The sequence below is a fragment of the Phaenicophaeus curvirostris genome, chromosome 2 (assembly GCF_032191515.1).
Source record: "Phaenicophaeus curvirostris isolate KB17595 chromosome 2, BPBGC_Pcur_1.0, whole genome shotgun sequence".
Lineage (NCBI taxonomy): Eukaryota > Metazoa > Chordata > Aves > Cuculiformes > Cuculidae > Phaenicophaeus > Phaenicophaeus curvirostris.
In genome coordinates, this window is record NC_091393.1 from 25,935,305 (window position 1) to 25,948,517 (window position 13,213).

A 13,213-nucleotide genomic window follows, 5' to 3' on the forward strand; every position below is an offset into this window, starting at 1 on the left:
AAAGAAGACGCCACCGTTTGTAACCTCATTAAATGAGGTACAGCACGATAGTGGCTGAAGATCCCACTCAAGACTGGAGCCTGCTGCATGCTAGACTTCCTAAAACACAGAAAAGAGAGAATTGCTGCCTGTGAAGTTCACAGCTGATACATTTTGCAAAGGAAACTCTTACAGAATTGCATAGGAATTCTTTACATATGTACGTATATATTCTTTAAAGTATACATATAGACTGTGACAGCCCTTAAGGTTCTGATAGATCTGAAATATCCACATCTGCATGGAACAAAATCCTTCTGTGCATTCAATAATTAATTTCAAGCCTAGATTCAATGATCTTAATTATAATCGGTTAATCTCATCGGATGTAATACACATTTGCAAAGTAAGTAGGACTCAGCAGGAATAGTGATAATGGTGTTGGCCTTTCATTAAATGACCTAATTCAGCTTCTGTTGGTTAAATTAAAACAGAACTGTTGAAATGACCACATTCAGGATGTTCTTTACAGGCCGTGTCCAAATTCTACTCGATACAGTAGGAATCCTGTTGGATTTTGTAGCCTGGAGGCGAGCTGCGTTGTTGAATTTTATATAGCAGAAATGCCAAAACAAAGAGAGAAAACAGAAGGAAATTAGAAAGAAATCCATGCAATTACCCTAATTTTCTGTTGTATGTATTTGTTACTTGAAAAAGCAGAAAACTATTTTCTGAGTGATTTTTAAAATTCATTTATGTTTCTGCTGATACAGCCTGAAATCGTTGACTCTTCCAGCTGATGTTTTTATTCTAGTAACTGTTGTCACTCGGGGCGCAATTCTAATCTAATTCCAAGTTTAAAGTGGTGTAATTGTATTAGCTGATTCGTTATTCATGAAGTGCAACAACATAAGAAAGAGGAAAATATAGTGTTATAAATTATTAAAGGCTAATTAAACACCTGCTAGATATTAATTTGCCTCAACAGACTTTTAAAGTACATTCTACTTGTAATTCAGGAATTTCATTGAATGCAAATACAGTGCTCTGAAATATTACCTCGAATTAGGCTTTTAATAATACTTTTTTTCCCACTTTTGCCTCGAAAATAAGTCACCTTGTCCACCTTTTTCAAATTTTTGGATGTCATTCCCCTGAACAGGTGATAGAAGTTCAGAGTTATTACAAAAACTTGTCGTCTCAGCAAATTCAAGTTCTTGTTATAGAAATACAGGTTAGAGCTGTTTATGAAGATGAAAAGGTACAGTACATCATAGTAATCTCAATTTTGTTACAAGTTTGATTATCTTGCCTTTTTTCTGTTTTGTTTATTTTCACTGGAGCATGATGTCCTAGAAGAAAAGGTCATTCCTTATTAACATGATAAAAAGAAAACTATTTTTCTTAATTTTAGGAAGGTGTATTATTTTTGCAAAATAAACCTATTTTAGTTGAAGAAGCAGTATATAAATCCATTTTCCTGTGGTTATGATTCTACTTAAGATGCCAGCATCAAAGGAAGAAGAATGACTACTGTGTTATGTTCAGTTTTGTCTTTAATTCAAGAAAGGAAAGAGTAGAAAAAAAACTAGAAGCCATGCATCTCTTTCATGTAAGTGCACATTCTCCCTTAGTAAACTTTACAAAAGAGGGATGCCATTATATATCTTTTATTGCCTTGTATATATGTTATGGTCTAATCTATTTTTCCAATGGGGCTACCAGTTCCCACCTGGAAAGTTTATGCCTACTGATGATAAATTTGCTTTTCTTAGTAGCTTTTTCAGACCCTTTAGAGTGAAATTATAGTCTGCCCAAGGTCTGCAAACCACAAATTGAAAACCACTGGTTCAAGACCATGTTTTCGTATTTCCTCGACACCTCTTAGCGTGTTATTCAGATAAGGTATCATGGTTCAACCAAAATTAAAAAGAAACAAAGAAGAAAAAGGTTTCTGTTTTATCGTAAGCTCCTAGATCACAGTATTTGCAGTCATAGCAAAAAACGGTCTAACAAGGTTGAGGGTAGAGTCTGAAAAATTTTGCACAAGGAGGACATTGCTAAGAAGATTGAAACAAAAATATCAACATTAAGATTTTATCTTTAAACCTTATTTAAGTAAGCAAACATACTTGAACAAGAAAACCTATGTGGTTAACAGAGATACTGCTTGTTGTCATCCTCCATCATCTTACAGTTGTACTTTGTGCTTCAAGTTACTCCATGGAGTCACCTTTGACCTTGTACTTAGAAATCATACAAAACTGGGGTTGGTCAAGAGTCTTTCTTTGAACATGGCTGTTCAAAGCATCATTGTTGTCGTTGTAAAAAGAAAACAAAATTTCCTATTAACTATTTCCATTTATTTGGTTGTCTTTAACAAAAGGTACTAACCTCTACTTAAAGTCTTCTCATTTCACATCAATTATTAAAGCATAGGTGATCACCTAATTAAAAAAAAAAAGTCATTATCTCCTAATTTATGAAGTCATTCAGCTTCTACTCATCAACCTCATCCCATTATCTGTTAACATTTTCCCTTTGTTGGTTAGTACCAGGTCTCTGTTCCCTTGTTGCCTAGGAAATTATCACTCACAGAAGAACCAGAAGCTTCTCTAAACTGTCTTTTTTGGGGGGAGTTGTCCTTTTAAATATGTCTCCATCATGAGGGGAAGGGGAATGAGGGGGAGTGAGTTTTGCAGAACAGAAGTAATTCAGTTTCTGTGTGCCAACAGTGCCCAGGCTGGATACACAGAGGCCCTGAAACAGTTAAATTTGAATGTGTTTGGTTTGGTTTTTCTTTGGAATTCAAAGAAAAGGAAATGAAATGTGAAAGCTATATTAGCATAACGTTGTAGAATCCTTCTAAATGTGATATTATATGATAAGTGCTGTAGAAAGTTTTGTCGTTAAAAATAAATAAAGTCACGTAGATAGTCTCTGAATTAAGAGAGAAGCCATGGTGTTTTGAGGTTTTAATACAGCCGTCTGTACAAGATGACTCATTCTCAACTGGGGCTTTTAGGTGCTAGTGTAAGGGAAATAATAGGGTGTGAAATGTTAAATTACTCTCCAGACAGAAAGAAGTGGAGAAGATTGCACTCTTTTAGCCTTACCTATATGATCATGTCATTTTGATCTCCTTTTCTTCTGAATTATTGAATCATAACAAATAAGACATTCCAAAATATAGAATAAAATTGTTTCTCATACAAGTAACTGACCTAAAAGAAAATGCAGCTGTTTGTCTTGAAATTCTTATATATTAGTCTTCCAGCTCCAGTATCTGCGTTGTTTTTATTGAAATGCTATTATTGAATGGAAACAGATGTTCGCACAAGTATTTTTCTGTAATGTTCAGAAATGTCATTGAGGTATTTCAGGAGGAATGTGTTTTCTTTGTTTCAGATCATACCAAGACAGTCACGTCTCTGTTCCACTACTGGATTACAGACATCCTTCCTGTGAAGAACAGGAAATAAAGCCTTGCCTGGGTCCATGTGCGCAGGGTTAAATTTAATATACAGACTCTTAACCAAGTAGCAATTGTTCAGGAAGAGCAGTGTCAATACATTTTCTACACCTTCAGGTAAATTAATTATTTTTCTCTGTTACAAACTCCGTAAGACAATAAACAGGGTATAACTATGTGTGATTTTTGTGGTTAGGTGGTCAAGAATATGCTTGATGATCTTAAAAGTCTTTTCCAACCTAGATCATTCTATGATTCTATATTTCTGTGCCTGAAACTTCAGCTGCATTAGTATGTGCATTTCACTTTAGGAGAAGAGACTTATCGGGAATGATAAAGTCTGTATGAAGTATTTTGTTTATAGGAGGGATTTTTTTGTTTATAAATTGATTGTTCCTTTCTGCAAGTATTATTTCTTTACATCTCTTGTTTATCTAATATATCTGTTTACCCGAAAAACAGAAATATATTTTTATATTTAACTCTAAACAAGGATACATCTGAGGAATGTATTTTTGCTGAATAAACTGCTGAATTATGGAAACAGATAAATTTCTACATGCGGGTCACGTAGGTATTGTTCAGAGTTGTGTGGAAACTTGAAAGATTTGTTTAGAACCATTCCACAGCTCAGTCTGTCACAAACCGATGGGCTCCACTGGCTGCAGAACTTTGGGACTGGGTTCTCTCGCTGTTTACTGTGCAGTCATTCTGCAGCTGGATTTATGCGTGTGTGGATGATAGAGTAAATAATATCCATGGTTGCAAAGTGTTTTGGAATCCTGAAGAAAAGAATAATTCCTAAGTGAGAGGCTTTTCTTTCAGCTGAGTCATTTAGCTGATAGGTAATAGAGAACAAACCATTTCTCGTGTGTCTGTGTGTTAGCCTCCTCGTCAGTAGGCTCGGGGCAGCATATATATTTTGATAGGAATGGTTGGACTCGATGATCCAGTGGGTCTTTTCCAACCTGGTTATTCTATGATTCTATATTTGTCTCCTCCAACATGTGCTTGGAGGTAAATTACTGATGAGCCTATATAAATACTGCATAGCTGTTTTATTGCATTATATTATTTTATATCCTATCACAAGGCATTGTTTTTAGTGATACTGAAAAAACGTGTAATAAAAATAAAATTATACCTCTTTCTCGTTGATTGAAGATGTTAAAAGGGGTTCTGTGTCATGCCAAAGGATTGCAGGCATCGAATTGTTAGGCCTTATGGCTAAGGCACCTGTGTCAGGCTCTGGAAAGCTTAAGTTGTGTCAGTATCTGCTGGGAAAGATATTTAAAGCAGACTTTGCAGAGGGGAAACTGGTTGTGTGTTCCCTATTTTAATGCTCCCGACTTGCTAAAACATTGGCACTGAACTGTAGCTGTGACTTTTCACTGAGAAGCTGCGTGTCCCCATTCCACATCTGGAGAATGAAGAAAGTATCACTTGAATATGAAGCATTGAGATAGAGTATTGACAGACCCCACAGGAAATTCATCATTTCATTCTCAGATTAAGGTTTGAGTGCCATGCAGTAAGTGAGACCTGGGAACCGCGCAAAAAGGATGTGCAGCAACTCTTTAGGTAAGCATCACACCAGAAGGATGGGATGTCATCCAGAGGGACCTGGACAAGCTGGAGAAGGGGAACTGTAAGAACATCATGAGGTTCAACAAATGCAAGGTCCTACATCTGGGTGGGGGCAATCCACAGTTTCAATGGGGGATGATGTGATTTTGAGGGCGCTGGTTGATGAGAAGCTCAACATGAGCCGGCAGTGTGTGCTCGCAGCCCAGAAGGCCAGCTGTGTCCTGGGATTCTGCCCCCCTATTCCTGTTCTGTGAGACCTCATCTGGAGTATTGTGTCCAGTTCTGGAATCCTCAACATAAGAGGGAGATGGAGCTGTTGGAACGGGTCCACAGGAGGCTACGAAGATGATCAGAGGGCCGGAGCACCTCCCATATGAGGACAGGCTGAGAGAGATGGGGATGTTCAGCCTGGAGAAGAGAAGGCTCTGAAGAGACCTTATAGTGACCTTCCAGTACCTGAAGGGGCTACAAGAAAGATGAGGAGGGACTTTTTACAAGGGCCTGGAGTGATAGAATGAGGGATAATAGCTTTAAATTGGAGGGGGGAAGATTTAGATTAGACATTTGAAAGAATTTGTTCACAGTGAGGGTGGGGAGGCCCTGGCCCAGGTTGCCCCGGGAAGCTGTGGCTGCCCCATCCCTGGAGGTGTTCAAGGCCAGGTTGGATGGGGCTTGGGCAGCCTGATCCAGTGGGAGGTGTCCCTGCCCATGGCAGCGGAATTGGAACCGAATGATCTTTGAGGTCCCTTCCAACCCAAACTATTCCATGATTCTGTGATCATCTGCCCTATACACTGAAGATGAAAAAAGAATTGAGATCATGTAAATAAAGACCATATTTTTAAACACAAGTACAAACCAGGTCAAGTTAGGACCATACAAACGGCTGTGGTGCCTGCATTTCCTGATAACTCGAATGACTGTGCTGAGGGAAGTTTTCAGGCTTCTGCCTTGGGGAACCTTGGGACCTGGGAATTCCTCCTCCTTGTCCTCTGGATCTCAGGCTGGTGCTCCTGGAGACCAGGATGTCTCCATCCCCCACTGGTGGAGATGACTGCAGCTTTCATGTTGCCAAGTTCAGCCAGCAGAGGCTTAACACATTCTTAGGGACAGGTGGACACTCACGTGGCTGACTCCACCGGCTGCTACGGACAAGGAACTACCTTTAGCAACACCTATGAGTAGCCCTACCAGCACTTACACAAAACACAAGTCCAGTCATCTGCTCAACTGATTGGCGTTGAAGTTCACAGGTGAAAACACATGTTCCTTCTTTTCCTGGACTCACAAGCATATCCCCATTTGCAGATCCGTCGAATACCAGCACAGGCCCCCAGCCTCTCTTATATCCCTGCCTGGATCCTGGATCCTCTTCCCTGCTCTGCAGGTCTCCTGCACACCAGCTACCTCAGCTTGACACACGCTGTCACGCTTTCACACACTCATGTCACAATATTTATTGCTTTAATTCCTCTTCTTTATTATTTCTCTTCCAGTGCGTGGCCATTTCTCATACTATTAAAGTGATTTTTCAGATTTTGCTGAATGTTAAATAGCTGCAGACAGAGGAGCAGATTGGGTATCTTTGCCAAACACTGATCTGATCCCAGAATGTGAGTAAAATTTCTCAAATCCAAAATGTTCTTTGCTTGAATCAGGTAATAATGGGGGAAATATTTTAGTCTCTGTTTTTTCCTTTTGCTTTAGCCACTACAAGAGCCGTATATTCTGTGCAGAAACCAGCTGGTCTCAACAAAGCAAGCCTGGGAACAGTTTCATAACGTAGCTCGTTAGTCAGTGATATCTGATGTCTTTGTAAATGACCTGCGATAGGAGCTGAATCTTAGACTTACCAAGCCTACCACTATTACGGTAACGGGGATTAGAAAGACTAGATGATGAAGTAAAATGTGAGATCCTGGAGAGTTTAGAAAATAGGACCAAATTCAAGTAGTGAAATTTTAGATTGTTATTGTAGATAAATGCAATTGCATAAGAGTGTATTTGTTTCTGAAACAAACGTGCCAAGCAAGGGTGAGCTGAACGGCAAGGTGCATTAGGACACTAAGAGCAATGCGTGAAAGAACACAGCAGAAGGGTGTAGTTTAAATGACATTTAGAAATGGACATTACTCGTCATATAATAATGTCAGGTAGGCAATATATATAAAAATGGCAGGAGGGAAAGATTGTTTGGCTCCATGGTTAACATCCTGTTGGCAATAAAAATGATTTCATACACTAGGATTTAATACCTGGTCACTTGCTGTGCTTCTCTTAAAGAAACGGTGCTGAGTCTCCCTACACCTTTATTGGTTTATTTGAGCAGCAGTACAAACAACTGGGATATGAAAACTAAAAAAATGAAATTAATATCCTCCAGTGAACACAGTGTGGTTTACATTTCACTCTACATGGAATCATAGGATCATAGAATCATGGAATCATAGAATAGTTTGGGTTGGAAGGGACCTTAAAGCCCATCCAATTCCACCCCTGCTGCCGTGGGCAGGGACACCTCCCACTGGATCAGGTGCCCCAGGTCCATCCAGCCTGGCCTTGAACACCTCCAGGGATGGGGCAGCCACAGCTTCCCTGGGCCAGGGCTTCACCAACCTTATGGTGAAGAATTTCTTCCCAATGTCTAATCTAAATCTTCCCCTTTCCGATTTAAAGCCATTCCCCCTCTTTCTGTCACTCCAAGCCTTTGTAAACAGTCCCTCCCCAGCTTTCTTGTAGCCCCTTCAGGTGCTGGAAGGTCGCTATAAGGTCTCCTCAGAGCCTTTTCTTCTTCAGGCTGGACAACCCCAACTCTCTCAGCCTGTCCTCGTATGGGAGGTGCTACCTATGGCTCCGTCAACATAGCAATGACACATTTATTGCTTTGGATTTTCATGTTAAACTCATAAATGGCAAAGGAGACGGCCTTTTCTTTTTCCTTCTTCAGTCTAACGAATGTGCAGTATCATGTAGAATTTCTGAGACGTGGAGGAGGGTATTTAATGGGCTTTGCATCAGAGAACTTCAGACTGTACTGTACACACATTATTACCAGTATATTTCAAACTTCTGTGAAAGTTTTAAGACAGGCATTCAAAGAAAGTTTTCAAGAAAGACATTGAGGTCCCAGAGTGTGTCCAGAGAAGGTCAACGAAGCTAATGAAGGGGCTGGAGAACAAGTGTTATGAGGAGCAGCTGGGGGAGCTGGGATTGTTTAGCCTGGAGAAGAGGAGGCTGAGGCTGATCTTATCACTGTCTACAACTGCCTGAAAGGAGGTTATAGCAAGGTAGGTGTTGGTCTCTTCTCCCAAGTGACAGGTGATGGGACAGCCTCAAACTGTGCCAGGGGAGGTTCAGATTAGACGTTAGGAAAAGTTTCTTCACAGAAGGGGTTCTTAGGCACTGGCAGAGGCTGCCCAGGGAGGTGGTGGAGTCACCATCCCTGGATGGGAACAGCAGCACAATGGGAGAGAAATCAAGCTCTGAGTAGGTGTTGGTCTCTCCTTAGGCTCCTGGACAAGTAAGATCACGGAGGCTGATGTTGTATTGAGCATCTGTAGTAGTGAATAGCAGGTCACTCTTGTATGCAAGAGAGAGTTCAAAGCCATTCTCTCTATATATAGGTACGTGTTTTATTCTCAAAATTGCCTGTAAGACCTTAATCTCTTTTGTGGATATGTAATGTGGGAATCAGTCACTAACATTAAAGATTTTTACTGCTTCGTAAGTGGTGCAATATTTTATACAGTACTTTACAGTCATGTCGAGTTATAAATTCCTTAATGTGTTTTTTATGCCAGCTGGTTTTTCTCCCCTGCACCAGCGCAGGGGGTGCTGCTCAGTAGGCTGAATCTCTGAAATGACATCTGGGAAAAAAAGAAAACTTATGAAAAAAAAGGCAAGGAAGGAAAAAAAGTGGTGAATGACAGCATGAAGGCATTAAAAAACATGTTTAATATCTGGTATGTCATAAAACCAGACCACAGAATTAGAGTGGAAAGTGATGTGTGTTATGCTTGGGCAGTGTGCTACACATTAAGTATAACAACAAATAGTGATAGCAAAATAAACCAGCAAACTGTAAGATTGGAAAAAATGAATTATATTTAATATCTAGGCCAACCTTGGGTTATAGCTGTGCAGATTTTATGATTAATTTCTTCAGCGCTAGATTGCACCTGAGGAGCTCTGCATTGCATGTGTTTATGCAGCTAATTTAGCTGCATTGTTAACTACTTTATCCTCTGCATTGCATCTAAGTAAATTTTATTGAATAGGATAATTATATCTGGGTGTTTCACAATTTGTAATATATGTTTTTCTTAGATTAAAAAAAATGTGTATTTTTAAACTGCTAGATTTATGCTGAACTAACCCATAGGAGAAAAGCACTCTGTGAGTATAAAGAAAAAGCAGAGATTTACAAATGCTGTAGGTTTCCTGCATCTAGAGAACTAGGAAACCTATATATTACTTGATTATTTGAAAAATGTCTATATACACCAAAGTCAGTCAAGGTCCAATATATAGCTTTAATGAGGATATTCTCCAAGTTGAGTTCTTAACTGTGTAGAATTAATAGGCTGTAGTCATTTTAATGATCTTGATACATCTACAAAATGTGTAAGTGAGCTGTAGTTCTCTTTTATGTTATTAATGCAATGCTGCATCTTGGTTTAGGATATATAGTGCAAAACAAACAAGAAAAAGTGTTATTTAAGATCGGAGAGAACGACAGAAAAATAGAGAAGGAATTAACCTGGTTCAATATCTTCTTTTCTTTTGCAGCTAGGCAACTCTAGGTTGCAACTAGAGGCTGCTTTTCTTCACTTTCAAGATCTTTGCCAGTCTCCTCAGTCCCTCAATCAGAGCGCAGCTGATTCCTCCGTTCTTCCATCCTCCCAGCCTTTGGTCCTAGCTTTCATCACCCATTTGTGACATTTTCAGGTTAACACATTTTTCTCCCAGTGCCTTTCACAGCTCTCTGCAGAGCAGTCTTTCTGTCCTCTTCCTTTCCTTCTTTAATCCCTTCCTTTACCATGGTGCAGCCCAAAAGCTTGGCAACAGCTAGGTCGGTAGTGAGCTAAGACAACTGCCTCCTGTGCTGACTAACGTTGCCGTATTGTATCTCTGTACTCCCACATCAATCTGCCTATTTTCTCATCTGTTTTCTCCTTTCTTAAGCTACGAGCAGTTCGATGCAGGGTTTGGCCTGCTGCACGGCACCCAGCACAGCGAATTTCTGTTACATCTGAGGAGAAAGTCACAGATTAATTGTAGGCAAGGCTGCTAATAGCTAAAAATGGCATAATAATTCTATGATGACGTATGTGATCAGTCCAGTGAAACAGGGACCTGGTTCTCCCTAGTAAACGCTTTGGAAGCAATGTTCATCTGCAGCTTGCCAAGGATACCTTGGAGACATGCAGGATGGGATTAATTTCTCCTAATTTCAGATGTCTCCAGTGTAGATGTTCCCATCTGAGCCGCCTGCCTATCCTAAAGAACTTTATAATCACTGGGGTGAACTAGATGCTTGTACATGTAGCTGATTGCTTCTAGACATGTATTTCAGGATAAGAATAATAGTAGAAGTTACGTATTTATGTTGACTGTTATGGGAGCATAAATAGATAGGTCAGGTGGAAACCTCTGTATTCAGATGTCTGGATCTTGGAAAAAAAATCTCATGTACTGCATATGAAAAAGGGACAAGAATGTACATGTTGCTTGACCAGAACATTGCCTACTCCTGGTGCTTGTCTGGCAAGCTCCTTCGGCTTGGACGGGGCTGTGAACCCCTCTCCTTGCTGCTTTCATATCTTCTGTTGGAAAGCCATCGCCTGGGAGTGGTAAAAGGGAGAAGGAGAAGAAGCTGTTGTACAACTGCCTTTGGAACTCACCCCACCAAAAGCTGAGGAGGAGCTTCTCCTGCTCTTGCTCTTATTCCCTTTGTGTGATCACGAACAAAGTGACCTCCTCCGCTGCTCAGACAGCCTCAGTACAAGATTGCTGTGTGATTAGTTCCTCCTCCCAGAAGCAATAATGAAGTGGAAGTGAATATAAATGCACAGAGAAGAAGCAACCGTTGTTGGGAATATCAAACTGATTACCCATTACCTGTGTTCTGGAGAGTGAATCAATAGCAAATACATTTTTTTTTTCAGAATCATGGGAGTAATCATCAAACTGTGTAGGCATAACGATAGCTGTTTGATCTCTCTGGCACGCTGGAGCTTAAAATGAAGGTCATGTTCAAATCTGATTGGAATTCAGGGAAAGCATCTTAGCTTATTACCATCACTATAGCGCCGGATTCTATTTACATCGGTAAACAGTTTAAAATACTTGACATGTTATTCAATTAAATCTGTGATTGCTAACTGACAGACCAAAGTGCATTGATTTTTCCAACCACATTAAGCTTAGTACATGGCACAGCGTTTCATTAGCCTGTCTGCTTAACCCTTTCACATTAATTCAATCACACAGTATAAAATTAATGTGTAAAATATTAAATAACTCTAAATTTCTAAATTAGAAGGCGTTGCAAGAACATATTCATCTCGATGGTTTCTGACATATATTTATTACTGGATGATTTACGTTCTGCTACAGATCACATTGTTATCCAGTGGCAAAAGTCAATCAGGAAGTTTTTTCTCTGTACTCATTCAGTAAATTGATAGATTCATAAAGGGTAAAACTGAAAAGGACATGAGATTATCTTCTCTGACCCCATCAAGATCTCTAGATGTAAATTTTCTTTTTACTTCAGGGTCAAGACTAGTAACTTGAGTCTGACAAAAGCACAATTCATGGGTTTTGCTAAAGCAAATCTTCAGCAAAGACAGGCGAGTTTGATTTAAAGACCTCAAGAAATGAAGACTTAGCCCCTTCTCTGGTCATTTATTCCAGTACTCAGTCACTCTTACAATTAGAAACATGTGCCTTATTTTAAATTTAAATTTAACTTTAACTTTCAGCCATTAGTTCTTGGTACATTTTTCTTCACTAGATAAAGTGGCCCCTCACTAGCCACTATTTTCTGTCTGTGGAAGTTCTTGAACACTGTAATCAAGCTACAACACAACCTCCCTTTTGCCACCATAAACATTATCTCTTCAAATTATTTTATATAAGGCATTTTCTACAGTCTTCAAGTTGTTTTTCTGGCTCCCTTGTACATTTTCTCCATTTTTTCCACCATTTCGAGAAATGTGCTGCAACTGCACTTAGAACTTTATCTAAAATCTCAGCAGTGTATACTTTTTGTACTCACTACTCCATTGTTTGTGGGTCTGCTTTTTGCCATAGGATTGTATAGGGAGTTCATGTTGAATTATTTGTAATAGTAGACAAGTAGTCTTGAAATTTATCGCTTTCCAGGATTTAGTCCCTGCTTCCATCCTCGTTAAATGTCTCACTTTCTGTTTGGCCATGTTAACATTTAGTTTTTTGACTATGTCTAGATTAGTAAATGATAGATTATTTTATGCTCCTATATTGCTTTCATTAGTATAAATTATCTGTTAATCTTGGTGTCATCTGCCAATTTTACCAGCAATGATTCTGTTTACTTACAGATCATTAACAGAAATGCTGAATGGTCTCCAGTACTAATAATAGTCTATGGGATCTAAAGAGAAATGACAACGTTTGATCATGTTTCCCTATTTATACCTTCTTTTTGAAAACAGAGATCATCTAGTGGATTTCTAATGTATTCAACAGGTACTTTATTGTCTTATATGGGTTTTTTGTTTGCTCAGAAAATCATGTGACACTAGATGACTTCTCAGGAGTTCAAGGAGCACAAGGTTGTCTGGTTTCAACAAGTAATTGAGTTTCAGTTTGCTACAAGAACAAGCTTAATTTTTTTTAGGAAAGGATAAGAGTCCAAATCAAATCCACTGTACAAAAAAAAAATATACGATTGTGGTTTAGGATATATTTAAGGGGAAGCAGAATAATTGAAATTTATTCTAAGTAAAAAGCTTCTCAGATTTGTCTTATGTGTTTTCAATCTGTTTCTCTGCAGGGAATGATTTGGTTTAGCTACGAATAAAAAGATTCCTTATTTTTAAACATGAAAGAAAAATTCATACTTCTTCCTTTTCTTGTGAGATGTGATCCATAACTTTAGTTATGAAGATGTCTGGTGTGTGCATTATC

At 39.1% G+C, this 13,213-nt stretch overlaps 1 protein-coding gene across 2 annotated transcripts in view; it reads left to right on the forward strand.

Moving 5' to 3' along the window:
* Nucleotides 1–13,213, forward strand: part of ERICH1 (glutamate rich 1) — a 105,813-nt gene that overhangs the window by 70,878 nt on the left and 21,722 nt on the right. Inside the window, exon 6 of one of the 2 annotated variants that reach the window (XR_011336934.1) lies at nt 3,388–3,568. Coding sequence is in view for 1 of the 2 variants with exons in the window: in XM_069851600.1 (XP_069707701.1) it covers nt 3,388–3,461 (74 nt within the window). In the remaining variant the exon portion in view is untranslated. Of the gene's footprint in view, nt 1–3,387; nt 4,570–13,213 lie in introns of those variants that run through there. The other variant, XM_069851600.1, reaches the window with a different exon arrangement.